The 27,131-nt window shown below is 41.5% G+C and overlaps 1 protein-coding gene and 1 long non-coding RNA gene across 3 annotated transcripts in view; one reads left to right on the top strand and one right to left on the bottom strand.

Moving 5' to 3' along the window:
- Positions 1-19,969, bottom strand: part of LOC133249771 (uncharacterized) — a 38,074-nt gene extending 18,105 nt beyond the window's left edge. For both annotated transcript variants that reach the window (XM_061420597.1, XM_061420598.1), the window contains exons 1-4: positions 19,643-19,969; positions 10,637-10,707; positions 6,677-6,773; positions 4,156-4,257 (exon numbers count right to left, since the gene is read on the bottom strand). In XM_061420597.1, coding sequence (XP_061276581.1) covers positions 4,156-4,257; positions 6,677-6,773; positions 10,637-10,707; positions 19,643-19,966 — 594 coding nt within the window. In that variant the 5' untranslated portion in view covers positions 19,967-19,969. The remainder of the gene's footprint in view (positions 1-4,155; positions 4,258-6,676; positions 6,774-10,636; positions 10,708-19,642) is intronic.
- The window catches only part of LOC133249781 (uncharacterized), a 419,931-nt gene that overhangs the window by 302,010 nt on the left and 90,790 nt on the right, over positions 1-27,131 (top strand). The window lies entirely within an intron of this gene.

Here is a 27,131-nt window from a genome sequence, read left to right as displayed (position 1 = left end):
TATTACTGAGCATTATTTTTTAAATAAAAATGATATTAAAGTCCCCTATGCTTTGGCAAGTGAGCACATCCACCTTAAACAGAACTCTCCTCTTGGTCACTGGACCGTGCAACTTAGGACTGACATTCTGTGAGGAGCTCACCAGTTGGATTTAGAAAAGAGGGAGCTGCTAGTTGAACTGTGTCACCCTAAAAGCATGCTTTCAAGTCCTGATTCTGGATACCTATGAATGTGACCTTGTTTGGAAATAAGGTTTTGGTGGCGTGTGCTAAGAAATGTTAGGTAGATGCCTCTGTGGCTCACAGGTTAAAATTTTTATTAAGACACAGTCAAGATAAATGGTGAATCTTTGATTTTTCTTTTTATTTCTTTTCCCTTTTTCTCTCCTTTTAAAAATGTTTAATCTTTTTAATCTAAGCTGCTGCTGCTGCTAAGTCACTTCAGTTGTTTCGGACTCTGTGCAACCCCATAGACGGCAGCCCACCAGGCTCCTCTGTCCCTGGGATTCTCCAGGCAAGAACACTGGAGTGGGTTGTCATTTCCGTCTCCAAGGCATGAAAGTGTAAAGTGAAAGTCAAGTCGCTCAGTCACGTCTGACTCTTAGTGACCCCATGGACTGCAGCCTACCAGGCTCCTCTGTCCACGGGATTCTCCAGGCAAGAATACTGGAGTGGGTTGCCATTTCCTTTATTCTAAGAGAATCATTTAAATTTTGTTAATATAATGTATTCATAGTCCATTCAATGTTATTTGGCACACACACACATATATATACACACACACACACATATATATATATAAATATTTAAAACTCCCTCAAAAATACTTTTTTTTCCCTGTGTGCATTTTGTTAATTACAGCATTAAAAAGTCAACAACTTTCATAAAAACTTTCTACAGATTTAAAGCTCATTGGGTTAGTTTATAAATGTTAAACAGAAATTTCTTTGATGTCAGTTGTGTTAACTGCTTAACATGTGCATATTTTCGCAGGGTAACTGGTTTTCAGGGAGCATGTTAATAATAGATTTTGGCTGTGATGAATACTGCAGAATTCTCCATAGAACAGTATGTAAATTTGATATATCTATCCTTCATTATTTTTTCAGGCATTGTGGTGGACACACGCTATAGGGACCCCCATGGAGTCACATCTTTGTAACATCCCTTCCCTTCAGTGTGATTTGCCCTTAGTGAACGGAAGAAAAGGTGATGGATGTCACTCCTGTGATTATCATATTATGTCATTCAGCAGACTGGAATGAGAGATTCCTCTGCTGGTCTTGAAGAAGCAAGCATGTGTGCTGAGGATGTCCTGGTGATAAAGAACTGCTATCAGTCTTAGCACCGAGGGTGTCCTCCAGCCAACAGCCAGCAAAAAGCTGCAGTCCTCACGCAGTTCTTCGGAAATCAATTCTGCAACAAGCTGAATGAGGCTGGAGGCAGATTCTCCCCCAGCGCTAACAGATGAGAACACGGCTGGGCTGACACACTGACGGCAGCCTGGCGAGACCCTGAGCCGAAAATCCCAGTTACACGACTCCTGACCCACAGGAACGGTGACGTAATAAATGTGTGCTGCTTGGGGCTGCTGACTCGTGGTGATTTGTTATACATAAACAGAAAATGAACTGTTTTAAAACATTTTATTACGGGGCATACTTAAAACATTTTATTATGGGGAATTCCCTGGTGGTCCAGTGGTTTGGACTCTGAGCTTCCACTGCAGGAGGCAAGGGTTTGATCCCTGGTTGGGGAACCCAGATCCCACAAGCCGCAAGGTGTGGCCAATTTTTTTTTTTTATTATGGAAAAGTTCAAACATATACAGAAAGAGTGAATTGTTTAGTGTACCCATACCTAGTTTCAGCAGTTATCAACACATGGCCAATCTTATTTCTGTCTGTCTTACTACTGATTGAAAAGTCAAAGTGTTAGTTGCTCAGTTGCATCTGACTCTGCAACCCCAGGGACTGTAGCCCGCCAGGCTCCTCTGTTGGGATTCTCCAGGCAAGAAGACTGGAGTGGGTAGCCATTCCCTTCTCCAGGGGATCTTCTCAACTCAGGGATTGAATCCAGGTCTCCCACACTACAGGTAGGTTCTTTACTGTCTGAACCACGAGGGAAGCCCCTACAACTGACTACCCCTTCCCCAAATGTATTATTTTAAAGGAAATCCTAGGCAGTCTATTATTTTAATCTGTAAATGCTTGAGTTTGTACCTCTGAAAGCTATGGCCTTGTTTTTTTCTTAAAAACAAAACCATGGGGCTTCCCTGGTGGTTCAGAGGTTGGGAGTCTGCCTGCCAATGCAGGGGACACAGGTTCAATCCCTGGCCCAGGAAGAATCCCACATGCCACAACCGCAACTAAGCCCCTGTGCCACAACTACTGAGCCCATGCTCGAGGGCCCCTGAGCTGGAATCACTGAGCCCTCGTGTTGCAATTACTGAAGTTCGTGTGCTCTAGAGCCCGTGCTCTGTGACAAGAGGAGCCACTGCAATAAGTCCGTGCGCCACAAGGAAGAGGAGCCCCCGCACATGGCTACTAGAGAAAGCCCTTGTGCAGCAACGAAGACCCTGTGCAGCCAAAAATAAATAAATACAATTTTTTAAAAAGAATAAAATATTGCCACTTGCAGCAGCATGAATGGACTTGGAGTGCGATATGCTAAGTGAAATAAGTCAGCTAGAGAAAGAGAAATCCTATATGACATCACTCATATGTGGAATTTAAAAAATATAACAAACTAGTGCATATAACATAAAAGAAGCAGACTAACAGATAAAAGGCACGAACTAGTGGCTCCCGGTGGGGACAGGAAAGGCGGGAGGGGAGTTAGGTGCAGGAGATTAAGAAGTACAAATTATTAAGTACAAAATAAGCTACAAGGATATACTGTACAACACAGGAAATACAGCCAATATTTTATAATAACTATAAATGGAGTATAACCTTTAAAAATTGTGAATCACTGTTTTGTACCACAGTAATTTATACAATATTGTTCAACAATATATATTCTTATATACTTCAAGAAAAGAAAAAACTTTATAAAATGTACAATTTTAACCATTTTAACTGTATGGTTCAGTGCATTAAGTATACTCAGATTGCTGTACAACTGTCACCACCATCTATCTCCTGGATTTTTTTATTTTCCTAAACTGAAACTGTATATCCATTAAACACAATTCTTCCTGCTCCCTTCCACCCAGGCTCTGGCAACCAACCTTCTACTTTCTGTCTCTAAATCTGACTACTCTATGTACCTCATGTAAGTTGAATCACACGTCATTTGCCTTCTTGTCACTGTTTTATTTCACTTATTAGGGACTACTTTTTTTTTTTTTTTTTAATATTTGGCTGTGCCATGGGGCATGTGATATCTTAGGTCCCAGACCAGGGATCGAACCCACACCTCTGCAGTGGAAGTGTGGCATCTTAATCACTGGACTGCCAGGGAAGTCCCAGGACTCCTTTTTAAAACAAATTTTATTGAAGTATAGTTGATTTACAATGTTAATTTCTGCTGAGGGCCTACTTTTAAAATATTTAATAATTTTATATGTATGTAAAATATGTACAGAATGATTGTGTAAATATTTTACAATTTTTAAAACTGCGTAAAATGTTTATGTAGTTCCAAGTCAAATTTGCAAGACAGGTTTCGTTCACAGAGGTCTAGTTTCTATTCTCATCCTCATCCCTTAGAGGCATGTTTTCAGTTTATCCTTCCCTTGTCTCTCCATCCTCCCCTTTTTCACTATAAGCAACACATATACTTGTATTTATTCCTCTTGCTTAAAATGGTTGTATATCAGGATGGTAAGTAAATAATAGTATGCCATATATATTTTCTCTCTCTTGCTTTATTCACTTACCAAGATATCGTAGATATCTTTCCTTTCCATTATAGAAAGATAAAAGTTCTTCTTAGTTCTCATTCATCTTAACAGCTCTTAAACTCCTAACTGATTTTTCAGAAGTGATACTGACATGTTTTTTTTTTGGCCACGATGCATGGCTTGGAGAATCATAGCTCCCTGACCAGGGACTGAATCTGGGCCCCTTGCAGTGGAGGCTGGAGTCCTACCCAGTGGACCACTGGGGAAGTCTCCCTGACAATGTTTAGGAATACAGTTAGAGGTTACATACCATATACTTTCCTAATACTTGTTGAAAATCTGCAGCAACTGCATTTGAAGGAGAAAAATGTTCTTGTGACATCAAAGGATTTTTCAGAAAAGTCTCACTAACCTGGAGAAATCAATGGAAATATTTAAACTGTGTAGATAATTTCAACCAGAGAATTACAAAACAAGTGTTAATGTGAAGCAAAGTCTGGTAGAAACTTGCAATAAGAGAAAACAGAACAGTTCTAGATTTTTGGTGGCAGGGTATGTTTCTATTTTAAAGATGCAGTATAATGAAAACTGCTCGTATCTCATATCATGAGACTGCAGGTGTACCTTGATTCTTTGGTGTTGATATTTCTCGGGACTTGGGACCCACAGATGTTACCTCTGGCAGACAAGGAAAAATAGGGGGTCTATGATATTCTCTAAATAAGCGCCTTTCATTTTCTCCTCCTGCCTTACTTTCAAAATCCATTCAATGATAACAAAACAAACCCACCCAAATGTTAACCCTATAGGGTTGTTAAATGACATTTCAAAGCTTCAAGAAGGAATTCTGACAGCTGTTTGTACTTAATGCTGTATCATCCCAGAAGCAGTGGTAAAAATCATGCAGTTGAGAAATTTTGTATTACCTGATTTTGAAAAGTTGGTAAAGTTGGGATGTTTTTCCATAATGGCAGAGAGGGGAAAAAAATTCTAGTCAGTTAAACAGCTAACAGTGTTTATCATGTAGGTGCTAACAACTGTCTAGGCATAAAGGTAGAGTGAATTACAATATTAGGCCTTATACTCCTTGATTCTATGTGGTTAAGATTTGAGTTGTGTTAAAACAAGTTGGTAAGCTAAGCAAACAAAATCTATGAATGGTTCATGAATATGACTGGAGACTATCTATTAATAAGTATAGTATACTTGACTGATTTTCCATTAATATTTCTTTGTTAAAATATTTATCCTAAATTACATACTTGTGAATAAAATTGAAGATTAGTATTATTTACTTTTAAAAATAAGAAACAAGCATACTATCTGGATCACAAAATTACTAGAATAATGGTTTATTCCTAGTCTGTCTCTGAGACTGCCTTTCACAATCTTGTTCTTGTTGTTGCTTAGTTGCTCAGTTGTGTCCGACTCTTTTCAACCCCATGGACTGCAGTTATCAAATTCTGGGTAATCGTCAGTAACAGATGATAGCTATTAGAGAATGTTAATTTTGGAGAAGGCAATGGCACCCCACTCCAGTACTCTTGCTTGGAAAATCCCATGGACAGAGGAGCCTGGTAGGCTGCAGTCCACGGGGTCGCTAGGAGTCAGACACGACTGAGCGACTTCACTTTCACTTTTCTCTTTCATGCATTGGAGAAAGAAATGGCAACCCACTCCAGTGTTCTTGCCTGGAGAATCGCAGGGACGGGGAAGCCTGGTGGGCTGCCTGTCTATGGGGTCGCACAGAGTCAGACACGACTGAAGCTACTTAGCAGCAGCAGCAGCAATTACCTTTTAAGAAATTTATAAAATCTCAAATATCTGCATAAGTACACACATATAATTACTCTATTTATATTTTATATTTGTTGGTAACTTTTACATAAAACATTCCCTGAAGGTAATGTAGGGCTTCCCAGGTGGCTCAGTGATAAAAGAATTTATCTGCAGTGCAGGAGATTCGGGTTTGATTTCTGGGTCTGGAAGATCCCCTGGAGAAGGAAATGCCAACCCACTCCAGTATTCTTGCCTGGAGAATTCCATGGACAAGAGGAGCCTGGTGGGCTACAGCAGATGGGGTTGAAAAAGAGTCAGATACGACTTAGTGACTAAAACAACAACAAAGGTAGTATGAATGATTAAAAAATTTTTTTTAACTCTTGTAATTGATTCACGTTTTCTGCCAGAAGTATCTTACATGTATTTGAAATTTAAATACATATGCTACTGAGAACGGAGAAGGCAATGGCACCCCACTCCAGTACTCTTGCCTGGAAAATCCCATGGACAGAGGAGCCTGGTAGGCTGCAGTCCATGGGGTCGCTAAGAGTAGGACATGACTGAGCGACCTCACTTTCACTTTTCACTTTCATGCATTGGAGAAGGAAATGGCAGCCCACTCCAGTGTTCTTGCCTGGAGAATCCCATGGATGGGGAGCCTGGTGGACTGCCATCTATGGGGTCTCAGAGAGTCAGACACGACTGAAGTGACTTAGCACAGCAGCAGCTACTAAGAAAGCATACTAAATATTATTGATACTAAAGCTTAAGTTTTTCTACTTTGAAAGGACAAAAGAAATATAAAGAGAGATTCTGATAGATCTGGGTTGATTGTCTTTGCAGATCTTGCTTTAGAGTGGGGGGACGTGTGGAGGCAGGAGATAGGTGAAGGGTGAGGGTGAGAAATCTCTGAAGGTCATTAATGGCTCTGCTATATGGACAGATGGCTGATCTGCTCTTGGCTAGGGACATTACTACTAATAAACTATAAATCAGACCTCATAATTTCAGTAATTGAAAAAGTCAAAGTAGTATAAGAAATTACTTACATTTTTAAGAAATGCAGATGGTGTTAAAATATCTAAGGCATTGTCTGAGGCACAAAGGTAAGTGATTCCGTCAATAAAGAGAGTATGGTAGACAAAGCTTTGAAAAGAATACATTCATTTACATATAATATTAAAGAAATTAAGTACTGATACAGAGAATTGAATTTTGTTTTCAAGCTTTCATTAATAGTATAAAAACTATGTAGGTAACTTTTTATAATCAAAATAATTAGAAAATCTTTCATACATATGAAGAATTAAATTATGTTAGATAAAAACTCTAAAATGTGAATATCTATTTAACATTGCATCAAGGAAAACAAATTACAACAGGGAAAAGTCTAATAATCTGATCATATATATGTATATTTGACATGCCTTTGATGGAAGTCACTCACATTCCAAGGTTACATCTAGACTGTGATCAAACAGAAAATTCTATTTGTTCACTGACTTTTAGTATTCTTATATTTTTAGGTAGACATACTTAATTTTGGCAGTTCTTGGCTTTCTATCATGACAGATTAGAATTTAAAAGTCATAAACTGCAAAGATCAAATATTCTGGAGAACATGAGTTGAGGGGGGAATTAAACTTCCCCATAGTAATCCAAAGTGTACCTTTTTTAGACCACTTAGTTTCTAAGTACCTTTTGTACCTTCTCAGACATTTTAGGAGGATATAAGATTTTTGGAGAGTGTCACCATCTTTACTGCCCAGCAATCCAGAAAATTTAGGGATATAGGAAGCAAAATAGTTGCTTGGTGCGTAGGCTTTAATCTAGTGATTTTTGAACACTCTATATCCAAATGGTTATATAGGCAACAGACATGTTCAAATGTTAAACTGGATATATATGAGAATGAGGAATCTCAAAACATGTAGAAAAGATAATCCCAGAGGTAGAAAATGTAAAATATGCACCCTTTCAAAACAAATCCTTCATATCATATCATGAATACAATATACTACAAATATTTTTAATGATGGTATTAGTTGACATGCATAATATCCATTAGGGCTTCCCAGGTGGCTCAGTGGTAAAGAATCCGCCTGCCAAGCAGGAGATATGGGTTTGATCCCTGGGTCAGGAAAATCCCCTGCAGAAGGAAATGGCAACTCTCTCCAGTATTCTTGCCTGGAGAATTCCATGGACAGAGAAGCCTGGTAGTACATGGGGTCACAAAGAGTCAGACATGACTTAGTGACTTAAAAATATTTATTTTTATTTTTAAATTGGGGAGAGTCTTTATAGGAAAAGAGTTTCTAATTCTATCATCTCTTCAAAAGTTGAATATGTGATTTGAAGTAAATTGATACTGGATGTGATTCTAAATTTATGTTTAGTATGCTTAGTGAATAACATTCAGAAATGTCCTTAAATATTAAAAAAACTTGAATATGTGATGTCTAGGATATACTGTTCGGAGAAGGCAATGGCACCCCACTCCAGTACTCTTGCCTGGAAAATCCCATGGATGGAGGAGCCTGATGGGCTGCTGTCCATGGGGTTGGCGCTAAGAGTCAGACACAACTGAGCGACTTCACTTTCACTTTTCACTTTCATGCATTGGAGAAGGAAATGGAAACCCACTCCAGTGTTCTTACCTGGAGAATCCCAGGGACAGGGGAGCCTGTTGGGCTACTGTCTATGGGGTCACATAGAGTTGGACACGACTGAAGCGACTTAGCAGCAGCAGGATATACTGTTAGCTGACAAATGCAAGGCGGAGAAAAGTGCTTATGATGTACTACCATTTATCTGTCATTTTCGTATGCTACCATAAAGGAAATACATAAGAAAAAAAAGAAAATGATAAACTAAAAACTTGGTCAAAATAGTTACCTACATAGAGGGAGAGTAGTATGAAGAAAGGAACAAAAATGAGACTTCTTGAAGGAAACTCGTTTTGTAGATTTGACTTTGGAGCCGTACAAATGTTTTACATAATGATAAAATGTCATTAAATCAAACTTTAAGAGTGCAACCCTTAAAAATAAAAAACAAAAAGGAAAAAAAAAATCTAACTTGATGTCAAGTAACCCCAGCAAGAGATGGTGGTGGAGGCAGTCAGATTGTGGATATATTTGGAAGGGAAAGACAACAGGAGTTGCTGATGGGTTAGATTTGGAAGTAAAAGAGATAAAAATCAAGGATCATAGAAGTTTTAGACCTGAGGAATTGGAGAGGTGATGTGGGGACAACTTCAAGAGGAGGCTTGACTTTGAACCTAAGTTGGAGATGTCCATTAGACATCCTCTAGAGATATGGAATGAATGGTTAGGTATACAAGTCTGGAGACCAGGGAAGAGGTCCTCAAAAGATTCAAATTAGAATGTTTGATATAGGTAAGCAAATGGAGGAGAGAATCCCTTTTTCACATCATTCCAGCTAGCAAGTAAAACAAAACTAGAATATTACTATTTTGCAACCCCCAATAAATTAATGGCTCTAGGGTGTAGGCCATGAATATCAATGGGTGCTATATGCCAAAAGGCAGAATGATGCACCCGCAGATCAAAAACTGATGAAAAACCTACAGTCTTGCCAAAGGGATCAAGTCACTGGATCCAACTGCTTTGATCAGGATGAACTTAATTTTGAATATGCAATCAGCAAAACCAGACTGCGGGAAACTCTGTAGGTTCTTCAACAATAAATTGTAAGGAAAGGAAAGGCATGTAAGGGCAATATGTGGATTAAAGAGACTTAAAAGACACCAAACTAAAAAATGGGCGGGACTGGGCTCTTTTGCCTGAAGATGCATATTCAGGTGCTCAGGTGATGAAGAAATAGGATAAGTGACTGCTGCAGAAGTTGGAATGGTTGTTGATTTGGGGGAGAGGGAGGAAGTTGTGAATGGGGTATCATGGTGGGGAGTTTTTGGGTAGTTGGCAGAGATCTATTCTTTGGCTTAGCTGGTAGTTGCAGCTGGTTGCTGGGAGTGAGTCCTTTGAGAAACTTCATAAAACTGTGCATTCATTTAATGTGTCTTTACATTAAGTGTAAGCTAAAACAAACCTCCTCTTTAAAAAACAATGATGAGTCTAAAAAAAAAAAAAAAAGAAATTGGGCTTCCTTGGTGGCTCAGATGGTAAAGAGCCTTCCACCTGTAATGCGGGAGACCTGGTTTTGATTCCTGGGTTGGGAAGATCCCCTGGAGAAGGGAATGGCTACCCACTCCAGTATTCTGGCCTGAAGAATTACATGGACAGAGGAACCTGGCAGGCTACAGTCCACGGGGTCACAAAGAGTCAGATACAACTGAGTGATTTTCACTTTCACTATTCCCCACTTGTTCTTTTACTAGCAAAATATTTACTTGGGACAATACATGGTTTAAGCCACATCATATAATGTCTCAAGTAAAGTAGAATGATCTTATTAAAGATATTTTAAAGTGGAAATTGCCCTTTTTATTAACGAAATATTTTGGTATACCAAAAAAGGTACAGAGAATAAGATAAGAACATTTGTAGCCCTACTGTTCAGTCAAAGTGTTACAGATACAATTAATGTCCCCCATATACTGTTCCTCAATTTCTTCTCCCTTCTCTTTGTAGAGGTAACCACTTTCTTGAATTTAATGTCATCCTTACCATTCATAATTTTATACCTTCATTTCTGGGGATTCAGTCGAGAGTCTGTGTGATAAATATTTCCCCCCATGTCATTACCATTATAATTATCAGTTTGTGGTGGTTGTTGTTTAGTCAGTAGTTCAAAAGAGTTGAACCCCATGGACTGGCCGTCAGGCTCCTCTGTCCATGGGATTTCCAAGGCAAGAATATTGGAGTGGGTTGCCATTTCCTTCTCCAGGGGATCTTCTTGACCCGGGGATTGAACCTGCATCTCCTGCATTGGCAGGTGGATTCTTTATCACTGAGCCACCAGGGGAACCCAGCCCAATTATCCGCTGGTAATGATTAAAAAGTAGACTTTATTAGAATATAACTTACCTTCCCATTTGAATCATGGTCTTTGGTTCAGCTCTAAGAAGTACTAGCTTAAGCACTGCTGCTGCTGCTTCCTAAAAAAAAAATTGTTAGCATTTACATAGAATATTGTAGTGCCATTCATTATTCATCTCCTTAATTTACGAATGTTCTTTTTATTAAGGAACAACTGTTTACTAGGAGAACTGATGGGTAGTTATTCATAATGCATGGTAAGAGACAAGTTATCATGAAATAGGCATATGAATCTAAAGGAATATATTAAAATTACACCCCTGGTTTGGGAAGATCCCCTGGAGAAGGGAATGGCAACCCACTCCAGTACTCTTGCCTGGAGAATTCCATATACAGAGGAGCCTGGTGGGCTACAGTCCATGGGGTCCCAAAGAGTTGGACATGACTGAGCAACTGACATTACTACTACTAAATATACATATATTTTGTTTTTATACATATAAGTGTGCAGATATAAGATGCACTAATTAGTCATTTTTATAACACATTATTAACATGACTGGTTATTGTTAATATAGTCAACAAAAGAGTCTGAAATGCAGTACTTGGGTGCAGTCTCAAAAACGACAGAATGATCTCTGTTCATTTCCAAGGCAAACCATTCAATATCACAGTAAACCAAGCCTATGCTCCAACCAATAATGCTGAAGAAGCTGAAGTTGAACAATTCTATGAAGACCTACAAGACCTTCTAGAACTAACACCCCCAAAATATGTCCTTTTCATTATAGGGGACTGAAATGCAAAAGTAGGAAGTCAAGACATAGGTGGAGTAACAGGCAAATTTGGCCTTGGAGTACAGAATGAAGCAGGGCAAAGGCTAAGAGAGTTTTGCCAAGAGAATGCACTGGTCATAGCAAACACCCTCTTCCAACAACACAAGAGAAGACTCTACACGTGGACATCACAAGATGGTCAATACCTAAATCAGATTGATTATATTCTTTGCAGCCAAAGATGGAGAAGCTGTATACAGTCAGCAAAAACAAGACCAGGAGCTGACTGTGGCTCAGATCATGAACTCCTTATTGCCAAATTCAGACTTAAATTGAAGAAAGTAGGGAAAACCACTAGACCATTCAAGTATGACCTAAATCAAATCCCTCATGACTATACAGTGGAAGTGACAAATAGATTCAAGGGATTAGATCTGATAGAGTGCCTGATGAACTATGGACAGAGGTTCATGACATTATACAGAAGCAGTGATCGAGACCGTCCCCAAGAAAAAGAAATGCAAAAAGGCAAAATGGTTGTCTGAGGAGGCCTTACAAACAGCTATGAAAAGAAGAGAAGTGAAAGGCAAAGGAGAAAAGGAAAGATATACCCATTTGAATGCGGAGTTCCAAAGAACAGCAAGGAGAGAGAAGAAAGCCTTCCTCAGTGATCAATGAAAAGAAATAGAGGAAAACAATAGAATGGGAAAGACTAGAGAGCTCTTCAAGAAAATTAGAGATACCAAGGGAACATTTCATACAAAGATGGGCTCAATAAAGGACAGAAGTGGTATGGACCTAACAGAAGCAGAAGGTATTAAGAAGAGGTGGCAAGAACACACAGAAGAACTGTACAAAAAGATCTTCACGACCAAGGTAACCAAATGGTGTGATCACTCATGAAGAGCCAGACATCCTGGAATGTAAAGTCAAGTGGGCCTTAGGAAGCATCACTACAAACAAAGCTAGTGGAGGTGATGGAATTCTAGTTGAGGTATTTCAAATCTTAAAAGATGATGCTGACAATATGTCAGCAAATCTGGAAAACTCAGCAGTGGCCACAGGATGGAAAACGTCAGTTTTCATTCCAATCCCAAAGAAAGGCAATGCCAAAGAATGTTCAAACTACCGCACAGTTGCACTCATCTCACATACTAGCAAAGTAATTCTCAAAATTCTCAACTATGAACTTCTAGATATTCAAGATGGATTTAGAAAAGGCAGAGGGATCAGAGATCAAATGGCCAATATCCGCTGGATCATTGAAAAAGCAAGAGAGCTCCAGAGAAACATCTACTTCTGCTTTATTGACTATACCAAAGCCTTTGACTGTGTAAATCACAACAACCTGTGGAAAATTCTTCAAGAGATGGGAATACCAGACCAGCTGACCTGCCTCCTGAGAAATCTGTATCCAGGTCAAGAAGCAACAGTTAGAACTTAACATAGAACAACAGACTGCTTCCAAACTGGGAAAGGAGTATGTCAAGGCTGTATATTGTCACCTTGCTTATTTAACTTATATGCAGACTTCATCATGAGAAATGCTGGATTGGATGAAGCACAAGCTGGAATCAAGACTGCTGGGAGAAATAGCAATAACCTCAGATATGCAGATGACACCACCCTTATGGCAGAAAATGAAGAAAAACTAAAGAGCTTCTTGAGGAAAGTGAAAGAGGAGAGTCAAAAAGTTGACTTAAAACTCAACATTCAGAAAACTAAGTGGCATCTGGTCCCATTACTTCATGGCAAATAGGTGGGGAAACAGTGCAAACAGTGAGAGACTTTATATTTTGGGGCTTCAAAACCACCGCAGATGGTGACTGCAGCCATGAAATTAAAAGACGCTTGCTCCTTGGAAGAAAGGCTATGACCAATCTAGACAGTATATTAAAAAGCAGAGACATTACTTTGCTGACAAAAGTCCATCTAGCCAAAGCAATGGTTTTTCCAGTAGTCATGTATGGATGTGAGAGTTGGACTAAAAAGAAAGCTGAGTGCCAAAGAATTGATGCTTTTGAACTGCGGTGTTGGATAAGACTCTTGAGAGTCCCTTAAACTCCAAGGAAAGCCAACCAGTCCATCCTCAAGCAAATCAATCCTGAATATTCATTGGAAGGACTGATGCTGAAGCTGAAACTGCAATCCTTTGGCCACCTGATGTGAAAAACTGACTCCTTGGAAAAGACCCTGATGCTGGGAAAGACTGAAGATGGGAGGAAAAGGGGATGACAGAGGATGAGATGGTTGGATGGCATCACCAATTCAATGGACATGAGTTTAAGCAAATTCAGGGAGTTGGTGATGGACAGGGAGGCCTGGTGTGCTGCACTCCATGGAGTCACAAAAAGTTGGACATGAGTTAGCAATTGAACTGAATATGACTGGGGATTAGAGTATCTAATCAAACATCTTTTCAGTGACCTCCGTGAAGCTATATGTAAAATGTTAATTGACTAAAAGAATTCAGCTTTTAGTTTCTGATAAACTATGCAGTCTTCTTTTTTTTGATTAAGATAAAAATTGTATTCATTATTATTCACTGATGTATTTGTGTAAAAAATAATTGTTAAGATTTCTTCTACCTGTTTATTATAAGGCTCATTCTTTGGGGAAAATTTGCAAGGTATTATGATTATTCAGGGAGGAGGGCATGGCAACCCACTCCAGCATTCCTGCCTGGAGAATCGCATGAAGAGAGAAGGCTGGTGGGCTACATTCCATGGGGTTGCAAAGAGTCAGATACGACTGAAGAGACTTAGCAAGCAAGCACACACATGATTATCCAGAATACCTTAACTATATCGAATTATATGGAATCCCATTAATTGACTTTAGAAGCATGAAAGGAACCCGAAAATGACATAAGAAGACTTGAATAGGCATGCTCCCGATTAACTTTTCCATTTGCAGAAAATGGTGCTTGAAATAAAAACTTTTTGGGAGAGAAGAGCTTATTAATGAGTTGGGAGAAAGTAAAACTTGAAATTCTTGGTATTACCTGGAAAATCCAAGTGTATTCTGTAGAAAATGATTTCCTAAGAAACATTAAAGGAATTAAGAGAATACATAATCTTTCAGTTACTCTGTTCTCAACACTGGAACATATTCCCCTAGCTTTTCCAAAGTGCCTCTTTTAGAGTACGCAAACTACAAAATCAGAAAAATGTGAAACAAAGCAAGTGGCGACGTAAGGTAGTAAAATAACTGACACACGAGGCACTAGTGCTGTTTCTGGGATTGACGTGCTCACAGTGTAAGAAAATGACTTGTCTGGGTCTGCTTCCATGCGTGAAGAATGAAGGGACTGGGCAAGATGAGCTCTACAAGAAACAGAGACACAAACAGAGAGAGCAAACGTATGGACACCTAGTGGGAAAAGGGTGGTGGTGGGATGAATTGGGAGATTGGGACTGACATATATACATTACTATGTATAAAATGGGCTTCCAAGGTGGCGCAGTGGTAAAGAATCCACCGGCCAACACAGGAGACGCAGGAGACGTGGGTTTGATCCCTGGGTCAAGAAGATCCCCTGGAGAAGGAAATGGCAATCTACTCCAATGTTCTTGCATGAAAAAATTCCATGGACAGAGGAGCCTGGCAGGCTACAGTCCATGGGGTTGCAAAGCTCTAGTGTTCTTGGGCTTCACTGGTGACTGAGAGGGTAAAGAATCTGCCTGCAATGCGGGAGATCTGGGTTCAATCTCTGGGTTGGGAACATCCCCTGGAGGAGGGCATGGCAAGTATTCTTGCCTGGAGGATCCCCATGGACAGAGGAACCTGGTGGGCTATAGTCCATGGGGTCGCAAAGAGTCGGACACGACTGAGTGACTAAGTACTGGAATGAGAACCTACTGTATGGCACAGGGAACTCGATTCAGCACTCTGTGGTGACCTAAATGGACGGGAAGGAAATCTGCAAAAGGGGATATGTACACGCATGGGCTTCCCAGGTGGCGCCAGTGGTAAAGAGCCTGCCTGCCAATGCAGGAGGCTAAGAGACAGGTTTGGTCCCTGGGTCGGAAAGATCCCCTGGAGAAGGAAATGGCAACTCACTCCAGTATTCCTGCCTGGAGAATCCCATGGACAGCAGAGCCTGGGGAGCTGCAGTTTATGGGTTCGCACAGAATCGGACACAACTGAAGCAACTTAGCACGTACGCGCTCATGTATACATATAGCTAATTCACTTTGCTGTACAGTAGAAGCTATTAATGTGCTGTGTGCTCAGTCGTGTCCAACTCTTTGCATCCCATGGACTGCAGCCCACCAGGCTCCTCTGTCCATGGAATTCTCCAGGCAAGAACAGTGGAGTAGGTTGCCATTTCCTTTGCCAAGAAGCTATTAATAACACAACATTATTGTTGTGTGGTGGCCAGGATGGGAGGGGACTTTGAGGGAAAATGGATATGTGTGGTATACATGGCTGGGTACTTTTGTTGCTCACTTGAAACTGTCACAATATTGTTTGTTAATCGGTAATCTCCCAGTTCAAAGGAAAAGTTAAAAAAAGAAACTAACACAACATTATAAAGCAATAGTACTCCATTAAAAATTAAAACAAAACAAAAAGATCATCTCTACAGTCCTGTCCAGCTCTATTTGATTTCATGATTACGCTTTGGTTGGTACTAGTATTTTCTAATGAGTATAACACATTTGTGACATCAATATTTAGCACTGAAGGAATATATGACAGAACTGTGCCATAAAGTGCCTTCTTCTCCCTGGTCAGCCTTCCACACAGCAGTCGTTTCAGACCTTTAATCCTGTCCTCCACTACCTTCCACTCTCTTATCTCTCTGCGTGCTTCATACAGAGAGTCCATTGGGCTTATAAACTCCTTCAACCTTCTGACCCTGTGTCTTCATAACTAATCAAATGGTTATTGAGAATCTACTATGTCTAGGCATCACACACTATAAGGGCAGAGATGAAAACAGTCCCTGTCCTGAAGAAGTACAATGGCAGAGACCGATAAGTAAAAGAAGATTCCAGTTCAGCCTGGCAAGTAGTTTGTTAAAGGGATGTAAATTAGCCTGGGCATTGAGGAAGCTTCGAGGAGGAATGCAGAAACATCTCAAAGCACAGAAGAGGTGATACTGCTAAAAAATGGAGACAAGTGGGTTCTAGGGAGTGGGGACAGGGGATGTGAATGGAGACCTTGGTCAGACTGGAGAGCGGTGTGAAGTTCAGGGTGGGTGGGACACCCGGGGGGTGCGGAAGAGGAGATAGTCATGGAGAAGCCCTACCAGGAGGGCCGTGAATGCCAGTCTGAGGACAGTGAACTTTATGATGAAAGTAATCAGTTGCCACCTGATGATTTGAAGCAAGGGAGTGACATGATCATATTTGCTTTTAGGAACAGTCTCCTGAGTAGCAATGTGGAGGCTGGTTTTGAGAGGAACAAGGCTGAAGTCTGGGAGATGAGTTAGGGGGCATTTTCAATGACCCTGATGAGAAGTAATGAGGGCCATGATGAGATGTGGTTCTGACACAAGGAGGCAGATTCGAGATATACTCACAAGACGGAAATGATAGAACTTGGCAGCAAAGAACAGATGTAAGGGTTATAGAAGAGGGAAAAATGGAAAGTGACTCCCAGTTTCTAGCTTGAATGGTTTGGCAGAGCTGTCCAGCAACATTAAAAATACAGGAGGAGGAATCTGCTAGGAAAGAATGAATTTAGTGCTGGACATCACACGCTTGAACCTCTATTAGACAATCTGATGGTGCAGAGAGGTGAATACTTTGGAAGTGGATTTGGCAGTGATCAAAGCAAAAGTAATCCAAGAGTGTGAATGAATGTGTCAAGTTAAAAAGAGGACTGAAGTTAGAACCCTGAGGAACACAGCATTTAAGGGACTGGCACAGAGACAAGCCTCAGAAGGAGACTTATGTTCCATGTCTACATCCACACCCCTCCTTTCCCCAAGAGAAAGACTGCATTCCTCTAATCCAAGGCTCACTTCTCTACTGCCACATTGGATTCCAACCCTTCGTGCTCCTTCAGGTCTTACTCTCTCAATAACTGCCCTCTCCACAAAAATTTGCACCTCTTCTCTCCATTAGCCTACAAACATGTGAAAGCTCTCCCTATATTAACAAATTAACTCTTACGTCTATACATGACTCCTGGAAAAACCATAGCTTTGACTTTATGTCAGCAAACTGATGTCTCTGCTTTTTAATACGCTGTCATAACTTTTCTTCCAAGAGGCAAATGTCTTTTAATTTCATGGCTGCAGTTACCATCTGCAGTGATTTTGGAGCCCAAGAAAATAAAACCTGTCACTGTTTCTGCTTTTCCCCCCGACTTGGCCTAAAGCAATGTCTTCTTCCTCCATCTCTACCACTATCAGTAAGATCACTTATCATCTCCTAACTGTCCAAGTTGGCTCTTATTCAACTTCTCTGGGGCACAAAACATTCTTGTAACTTTTTTCTCTTGGCTTTCAGAGTATCATTGCTCCTGTTTGGTGACCCACCTCTCTATTCTATTGAATTTTTTTAAACTACATTTATATTTATTGAATTATTTATTTGCCCATGTTGGGTCTTAGTTGTGACATGCAGGATCTAGTTCCCTGATCAGGGATCGAACTCCGGCCTCCTGCATTGGGAACATGGGAGTCTTAGCCACTGGACCAGGAGGGAAGTCTCTCTATTCTATTCTTAATAGTGTCCTGCCTTCTGGTGCTATTCTCTTCTCACTCTCTTTCCTTTTCTTGGGCAGTCTTACCCACTTCTACCATCTTTAAGTGTTATCTCTGACCTGTTGGACATGTTTACAACTTAAATCTTTTGGGAATAAGATGGAGGAATAAATACACAAACAGATGGACTGTTTCCAAATGGCCACAAAATTCTACTTGTCCCAACTTGTACTCTCCTCCCTGCAGTCCCTCTCCTAACTCCTTCTCCCACAATCCTCTTCCTCCATCTGTAGCTGCCCTCTTGTTTCATACCACTTAAGAAAACAAATGGAGAAACTATACACCTTAAACTTACACAGTGTTGTATGTCAATTATATCTCAATAAAGCTGTGGGTAAAAAGATTAAAAAAAAAAAAAAAGGAAACAACAAAAACCCTGAAGACTTCCCTGATGGTCTAGTTGCTAAAACTTCGAGCTCCCAATGCAGCCGGCCCAGGTTCCATCCCTGGTCAGGGAACTAGATCCCTCATGCCTCAGCTAAGACCCAGCGTAGCCAAAAAAATAAACAAATATTAAACAAACAAACCCTGAGATTCCTCCTAAGCATGGCCCTGTTTTCTGTCCTACATATACTACCAGTCATTAACTCCTGAGAACTAGTTGGCAAAGTCTGTTTAGTATCTGTCCATTCCTTTCCTTCTGCACTGTCTTTGCCTTAGCTCAGGCTCTTTGATCGTCTGGATAAACTATAAAAACACCATCCCAACTGTCTCTCTTTCCTCTAAACCACCTTCTATGTTGTAACCATACCAAATTTCCCAGAAAATGGATCAGATATTGTCATTTCTCTATTTATAAATCTTGACCTGCTCCCTGGTATCTCTAGGATAAGAGAACCAACTTAATGTAGGACCTTTCATTAACTAGTCTCTGTTCACTTTTCTGACCTTGTCGTTAGCCCCTCATATATTGCGACGCTGCGCTCAAGCCACACCTGAGGTTCTTGAGGTTTCCCCAAGCCCACCATGCTGCTCCAGGCTACGGCGAACTCTTGGAATGCTTTTAAGCCAAGTACCCCACCATCATCTCTTTGGTTGCCAAGCAGTCATCCATCCCGAGTGCTACCGTAGCAATCTCTCTCTAGGTCCATTGAAATACTTATTACACACTGCAGGAGGACTGAATGCAGCCCTTGGGTATAAAAGGACAGCTCCAGGGGCAGTTTTCATTGTTGTATTGTTCCCTTACACCATGACTCTGGGATTTTGCAACTAAACCATGTTCATAAACGTGTGTTGAACTGCAGGCCATTTCTCCGCGGGGGAGAGAAAATCTTTAAGGGGTCTCCGGAATTAAACGTGACAGCCAAGTCACCTTCAAGTACGTCGCATGCAGCACCAACACTAACCCCTGGGCGGCGCACTTGCGGCTCGGCCGCCGGAGAGTGTGAGTGGCTCCCGCCAGGGATTCACAGCTCACCAGCCAGGCCGTTCACGGGGGCGGGGCCTCACGCCCCTCAGCCCGGTCGGGACCGCCCTTGAGCGGGTCCGGTGGGCGCCACCCTCGAAAGGTGGAATCTGAGAAGGCCGAAGGCTGAGGAGCCGACGGAGGGGTACCTGATAAGACCCGCCGGTTAGGGCCAGCTCCGCTAGGACCGCTCGGCCATTTGCAATGCAGCTGTAGGTGATCGTCATACTGGGCGAGCTAATGAAGGAAGAGCTCCCGCCACATCTAACCGCCCGCAACAGTCTCGGGGCGGTGACTGGGGCGGGGCTTCGTGAGAGGACGATGTCTGCGCAGGCGCGAGGGCCGGTTGATTGGCAGGCAGGGAGGCAGGGCCATCTCTTGCCTGGGCTGAAACAGATGAAACCGGGCGAGGTCTCTGAAAAAACTGGGTTTGGGTGAGTGAAGCCTTTCTTCGTAGTCATTCTTAAACTCATTTAAGAGCCAGTTACTTCACAGTGTTTACGTACATATGATTCATTCACAATCTAGGACATATGAAATATCGACCTTGATTTAAAAGGAAATTCATTCATGAATTCAACAAGCACTTTTTGAACTCCCACTGTGCGCTCCCTAAGTACTTAGATGAACAGATATACAGAAGTAGGTTCCAGACCCTGATTTTGAGGAGTTCATGTTCTAGTAGTGGTCAAAGAGGCAGGCAAATGCCAGTCTCAAGTGGTGGATGTGCGATCTGACAGAAAGATAAACTGATCACACATGCTGGAGTGGACGCAGCTAATCCTCCTTGGGAGAGGGAGCAAAGATTTTGAAGTCACTGTCCCATTGGGGAGGATGGGTTGGGGTTCTCTTAAGTGGGGAAGAAAGGTAGGACAGTCTAAGCAGAGGGAACAGCTTTGTGAAGGCTTGGAAGAAGGCAAGTGGGTGTAGGGAATGGATGTGAGTGTGTGTCAGAGGGAAGGTGTGTGGTGGAGTGGGTAGGACTTGAGAGTGGGAGGAGTGGTGGAATGACTTGTTATTCTAGACATAGAGTTTCTTGACAAGAATATTTTAAAGTATAAACTTCAGATGAGCTTAGGTATTTTCATTAGCAAGGTGTTGTGGTAGAGTGAAATATAGGCATTGCCATTTACTCTGTGCCTTTATTGTAACTTAGCCTTCCTGAGACTCAGTTTGCTAATCTGTAAAACAGGGATAATTGTCAAGTTTAAATTAAGTAATTGTGCGGAATACTCAGCACACCATAGATATGTAGTTGCAATCTTTAGTATGATAAACACATTAATTACTGAGAATTACTGTCTTGCTTCTGATGGTATAACTTTAAAGGAAAAACAGTCGATCCCTCGCTGGACTTGAAGACAGGTAGTCGACTGAATTTATTTTAACCCAGTGCAATCAAATGGGATTTGACAAGCAAGCAGCAAAACTGGTCTGGACTGTAACTATTAAAAAATGGCTTGTTGAATCCTTTATCCTTTTGTATAAAGGAAATCTTGAATCAATGTGTCTTACCAGCTTAGAGATAATGTCTTGTGTTATAGGTGGGATGCCTGAATCACGAGCACTTACATGTGGGAAAAAGAAATATGTTAATTCTGAGGTGATACATTGGTATATTCTTGCTTACTGTAAAAATAAGCTTAATAAGCTTGGCCACACTGCCTTGCCTCTTCTGTTTAGTAAATGGTGGTGCTGAAAGTGACTGGGCAATGAATCCTGAGCTGTAGTAATGACAACAAGCATCTGATGGTTGGAGACATGTATATGGGACCTTCCCTATCATTGGTCTCATCTTGTCATATTAAAACAATCCTGTAAAACTAGTGTGGGGGGTTAACTTTGCACAGTCCACAAATTCAGGCCTCAGCAACATAAAGCATAATTTATAGCACACTTCTGCCTTTCTCGTGAGCCTCATTTTACCTGGTATCTGTGCTTAATCTAGTCAATGAGAGGTTTCCTCAGTGAACACAGAATTTCTCTTCTGTGTACAGGGGGCGCCATTTGTGTGTGTGTGAGGAACCTGGAGGAGCAGGTCTCCTGATCGAGGATCTTCATCTCGCTCAGGTGGCATCTGCTGCTAATATTTGTTTTGTGTTTGTCATCAGTTCACACACCCCACTTGGGACCTCCAGGGTCCCGCATGCACTCTGGGTCTCTCTCTACCTCTTCTGTGGCCCTCTGAGGGGCAGGGGAGACTTTCTGCTGCTCCTTCATGCCATTCTGAGGCTTTGAGAGGTTCAAGAGGCTGTCTCAGGACTCTGGCCAGCACACCATGCTGCCTTCCCTCCTGTCATGCTGTCACTCTGTGGTCTTGAGGGAGCAGCTCTTGGGCCTTACCTCACCTGGGTCCCCAGTGACTGAGCGTCTTCTCGTCCCACACGCTGTCACCCCTCACCTCCCAGCCGGGCTCTGTGGCCCAGTGGATTGCTTCCCGTGGACCCTCTATGCTCCTTCAGTAAGCCCAGGTGGGGAGCTGCCCAGCTCTCAGGCAGTCTTCTCGGTTTGTGGCATTACTGTTGGCTTCTGTACCTCCAGCCTTTTCTTTCTGTACACTCTCTTTTCAGGGAGTTTCCAAAATCTATTTTGAAACCTTTAGGGAATCTTTTCCTTCTTTCCCTGCTTGTCCTCCTTTCATTTTCTTTGTTTTCTGTTTTTATGCCAGAAGAATAATAGAGCCTAAAAACCACAGCAGACAATATAAAACAGCATAGATATTTCTGTCTTTCCCTAGATGGTTTTGTAAAATCTTGAGGGTGGAGCAGAGTGATGAGAAGATGGACCCATGGGAAGGAGAAATGAGACATTGTGCTCTTGTCCATTTCTTTTATTTATTTTTTAAAAACTATTTTTAAATTGAAGAATAATTGCTTAATATGTCCATTTCTTTTAAAATAAGGCTTTTAGACCTTTCATGGACCAGCAAATCTACTATCATTACTTTTTTAAAAGTTTATTGTTTCTGTTTTTTGGCCATGCTGTGTGGCATGTGGTATCTTATTCTATATATGTGTGTGTATACATATTCCTTATCTGTTTCCCTGTTGATGGATGTTAGGGTTGTTTCCATGTCTTGGCCATTGTAAACAGTGCTGCAGTGAACACTGGGGTGTATATATCCTTTTCAGATCATGTTTTTCTCCGGATATATGGGCAAAGAAAGAAAACCACAATCACAGAAAACTAATCAAATTGATCACATGGACCAGAGCCTTGTCTAACTCAATGAAACTGTGACCCATGCCGTGTAGGGCCACCCAAGACAGACGGGTCATGGTGGAGAGTTCTGACAGAATGTGGTCCACTGGAGAAGGGAATGGCAAAGCACTTCAGTATTCTTGCCTCGACAACCCCATGAACAGTATGAAAAGGCAAAAAGATAGGACACTGAAAGATGAACTCCCCAGGTTGGCAGGTGCCCAGTATGCTACTGGAGGAGAGTGAAGAAATAACTCCAGAAAGAATGAAGAGACGGAGCCAAAGCAAAAACAACGCCTAATTGTGGATGTGACTGTGATGAAAGTAAAGTCTGATGCTGTAAAGAATAATATTGTATAGGAATCTGGAATGTTAGGTCCATGAATCAAGATAAATTGGAAGTGGTCAAACAGGAGATGGCAAGAGTGAACATCAACATTTTAGGAAATCATTGAACTAAAATGGGCAAATTTAATTCAGATGACCATACATCTACTACTATGGGCAAGAATCCCTTAGAAGAAATGGTGTAGGCCTCATAGTCAACAAAAGAGTCCGAAATGCAGTACTTGGGTGCAGTCTCAAAAACGATAGAATGATCTCTGTTCATTTCCAAGGCAAAGGATTCAATATCACAGTAATCCAAGTCTATGCCCCAACCAGTAATGCAGAAGAAGCTGAAATTTAACGGTTCTATGAAGTCCTACAAGACCTTCTAGAACTAACACCCAGAAAAGATGTACTTTTCATTATAGGGGACTGAAATGCAAAAGTAGGAAGTCAAAGAGATATCTAAAGTAGCAGGCAAATTTGGCCTTGGAGTACAAAACGAAGCAGGTCAAAGGCTAATAGAGTTTTGCCAAGAGAATGTGCTGGTCATAGAAAATACCCTCTTCCAACAACACAAGAGAAGACTCTACACGTGGACATCACAAGATGGTCAATACCTAAATCAGATTGATTATATTCTTTGCAGCCAAAGATGGAGAAGCTGTATACAGTCAGCAAAAACAAGACCAGGAGCTGACTGTGGCTCAGATCATGAACTCCTTATTGCCAAATTCAGACTTAAATTGAAGAAAGTAGGGAAAACCACTAGACCATTCAAGTATGACCGAAATCAAATCCCTTATGACTATACAGTGGAAGTGACAGATTCAAGGGATTAGATCTGATAGAGTGCCTGAAGAACTATGGATGGAGGTTCATGACATTGTACAGAAGCAGTGATCGAGACCATCCCCAAGAAAAAGAAATGCAAAAAGGCAAAATGGTTGTCTGAGGAGGTCTTACAAATAACTGACAAAAGAAGAGAAGCTAAGGGCAAAGGAGAAAAAGAAAGATATACCCATTTGAGGGCAGAGTTCCAAAGAATAGCAAGGAGAGAGAAGAAAGCCTTCCTAAGTGATCAGTGCAAAGAAATAGAGGAAAACAACAGAATGGGACAGGCTGGAGATCTCTTCAAGAAAATTAGAGATACCAACGGAACGTTTCATACAAAAATGGGCTCAATAAAGGACAGAAATGGTATGGACCTAACAGAAGCAGAAGATATTAAGAAGAGGTGGCAAGAATACACAGAAGAACTGTACAAAAAAGACCTTCATGACCTAGATAACCACAATGGTGTGATCACTCATGAAGAGCCAGACATCCTGGAATGTGAAGTTAAGTGGGCCTTAGGAAGCATCACTACGAACAAAGCTAGTGGAGGTGATGGAATTCCAGTTGAGCTATTTCAAATCTTAAAAGATGATGCTGTGAAAGTGCTACACTCAATATGCCAGCAAATTTGGAAAACTCAGCAGTAGCCACAGAACTGGAAAAGGTCAGTTTTCATCCCAATCCCAAAGAAGGGCAACACCAAAGAATGTTCAGACTACCATACAATTGCCCTCATCTCACATGCTTGCAAAGTAATGCTCAAAATTCTCTAAGCCAGGCTTCAACAGTAGGTGAACCATGAACTTCCAGATGTTCAAGCTGGATCTGGAAAAGGCAGAGGAATTAGAGATCAAATGGCCAACATCCATTGTATCTTCAAAAAAGCAAGAGAGTTCCAGAAAAACATCTGCTGCTGCTGCTGCTGCTGCGTCACTTCAGTCATGTCTGACTCTGTGCAACCCCATAGATGGCAGCCCACCAGGCTCTGCTGTCCCTGGGATTCTCCAGGCAAGAACACTGGAGTGGGTTGCCATTTCCTTCTCCAATGCATGAAAGTGAAAAGTGAAAAGTGAAAGTGAAGTCGCTCAATCATGTCTGACTCTCAGCGACCCCATGGACTGCAGCCCACCAGGCTCCTCCGTCCATGGGATTTTCCAGGCAAGAGTACTGCAGTGAGGTGCCATTGCCTTCTCCGAGAAAAACATCTACTTCTGCTTTATTGACTATGCCAACGCCTTTGTGTGGATCACAATAAAATATGCAAAATTCTTCAAGAAATGGGAATACTGGCGGACCACCTGACCTGCTTCCTGAGAAGTCTGTATCCTGCTCAAGAAGCAACAGTTAGAACTGGACATGGAACAACAGACTGGTTCCAAATCAGGCACGGAGTATGTCAAGGCTGTCTTGTTGTATTGTCACCCTACTTATTTAACTTATATGTAGAATACATCACTTTTCACTTTCATTCATTGGAGAAGGAAATGGCAACCCACTCCAGTATTCTTGCCTGGAAAATCCCATGGACGGAGGAGCCTGGTAGGCTGCAGTCCGTGGGGTCTCTAAGAGTTGGATACGACTGAGCGACTTCACTTTCACTTTTCACTTTCATGCATTGGAGAAGGAAATGGCAACCCACTCCAGTGTTCTTGCCTGGAGAATCCCAGGGACGAGGGAGCCTGGTGGGCTCCCGTCTATGGGGTCGCATAGAGTTGGACACGAGTGAAGTGACTTAGCAGTAGCAGCAGCAGAGTACATCATACGAAATGCCAGGCTGGATGAAGCACAAGATGGAATCAAGATTGCTGGGAGAAATATCAATAATCTCAGATTTGCAGATGACACCACCCTTATGGCAGAAAGGCAAAGAAGAACTAAAGAGCCCCTTAATAAAAGTGAAAGATAGGGTGAAAAGTTGGCTTAAAACTCAACATTCAGAAAATGAAGATCATGGCATCTGGTCCCATCACTTCATGGCAAATAGATGGGGAAACAGTGGAAACAGTGACAGATTTATTTTACTGGGCTTCAAAATCACCGCAGATGGTGACTCCAGCTATGAAATTAAAAGACACTTGCTCCTTGGAAGAAAGACTATGACCAACCCAGACAGCATATTAAAAAGCAGAGACATTACTTTGCTGACAAAAGTCCATCTAGCCAAAGCAATGGTTTTTCCAGTAGTCATGTATGGATGTGAGAGTTGGACTATAAAGAAAGCTGAATGCCAAAGAATTGATGCTTTTGAACTGTGGTGTTGGAGAAGACTCTTGAGAGTTCTTTGGACTGCAAGGAGATCCAACCAGTCCATCCTCAAGGAAATCAGTTCTGAATATTTATTGGAAGGACTGATGCTGAAGCTGAAACTGCAGTCCTTTGGCCACCTAATGTGAAGAACTGACTCCCTGGAAAAGACCCTGATGCTGGGAAAGATTGAAGGCAGGCGGAGAAGGGGATGACAGAGGATGAGATGGTTGGATGGCATCACTGACTCAGTGGACATGAGTTTGAGCAAGCTCCAGGAATTGGTGATGGACAGGGAGGCCTGGCATGCTGCAGTCCTCGGTGTCACAGAGTTGTACGCGACTGAGCGACTGAACTGAACTGATGAGTAAAGTGGATTCTTAACCATTGGACCATTAGGCAAGTCCCTGTCATTGCTTTTTAGAGATTAGCTTCTTAGAAGGAGAAGTCACTAATTTTGAATCATCCTATTTCTTAGGTTACTAGAGCGTTTTCGAATATGCCACAAGATGGAGACTTTCAAGTACTCACTAATTCAGGATGCTGCTTGTTAAGTATTAGGTCTCCTGTAAAGGACTTTTACTTATTGTTGTTCTTCAGAAATGGAAATATTTTATAGTTTTTTTTTTCTTGTAGCATGTGATCACTGTAGAAGTTCAAACAGTACAGCAGTAAAAGTCTATTTGAAAGTGAAAGTGAAGTCGCTCAGTCCTGTTGGAGTCTTTGCGACCCCGTGGACTGTAGCCTACCAGGTTTCTCCGTTCATGGGATTTTCCAGGCAAGAATACTGGAGTGGGGTGCCATTGCCTTCTCCAGGGGATCTTCCCAACCCAGGGATCAAACCCGAGTCTCCTGCATTGCAGGCAGATGCTTTACCGTCTGAGCCACCAGGAAGTCTCTTTACCATCCCATAAAAATAATGTAGTGATCTAATTTATATTCGTCTTTTCTTTTGTGCATTTTATATTTAACATTAATGAAGACTTTTCTGAACTCTGTTTTTTATTGTTTTTAAAATTAATAATGCAT

This window comes from Bos javanicus, chromosome 6, assembly GCF_032452875.1.
Source record: "Bos javanicus breed banteng chromosome 6, ARS-OSU_banteng_1.0, whole genome shotgun sequence".
Lineage (NCBI taxonomy): Eukaryota > Metazoa > Chordata > Mammalia > Artiodactyla > Bovidae > Bos > Bos javanicus.
This window is presented reverse-complemented; position numbering and strand designations above follow the sequence as displayed.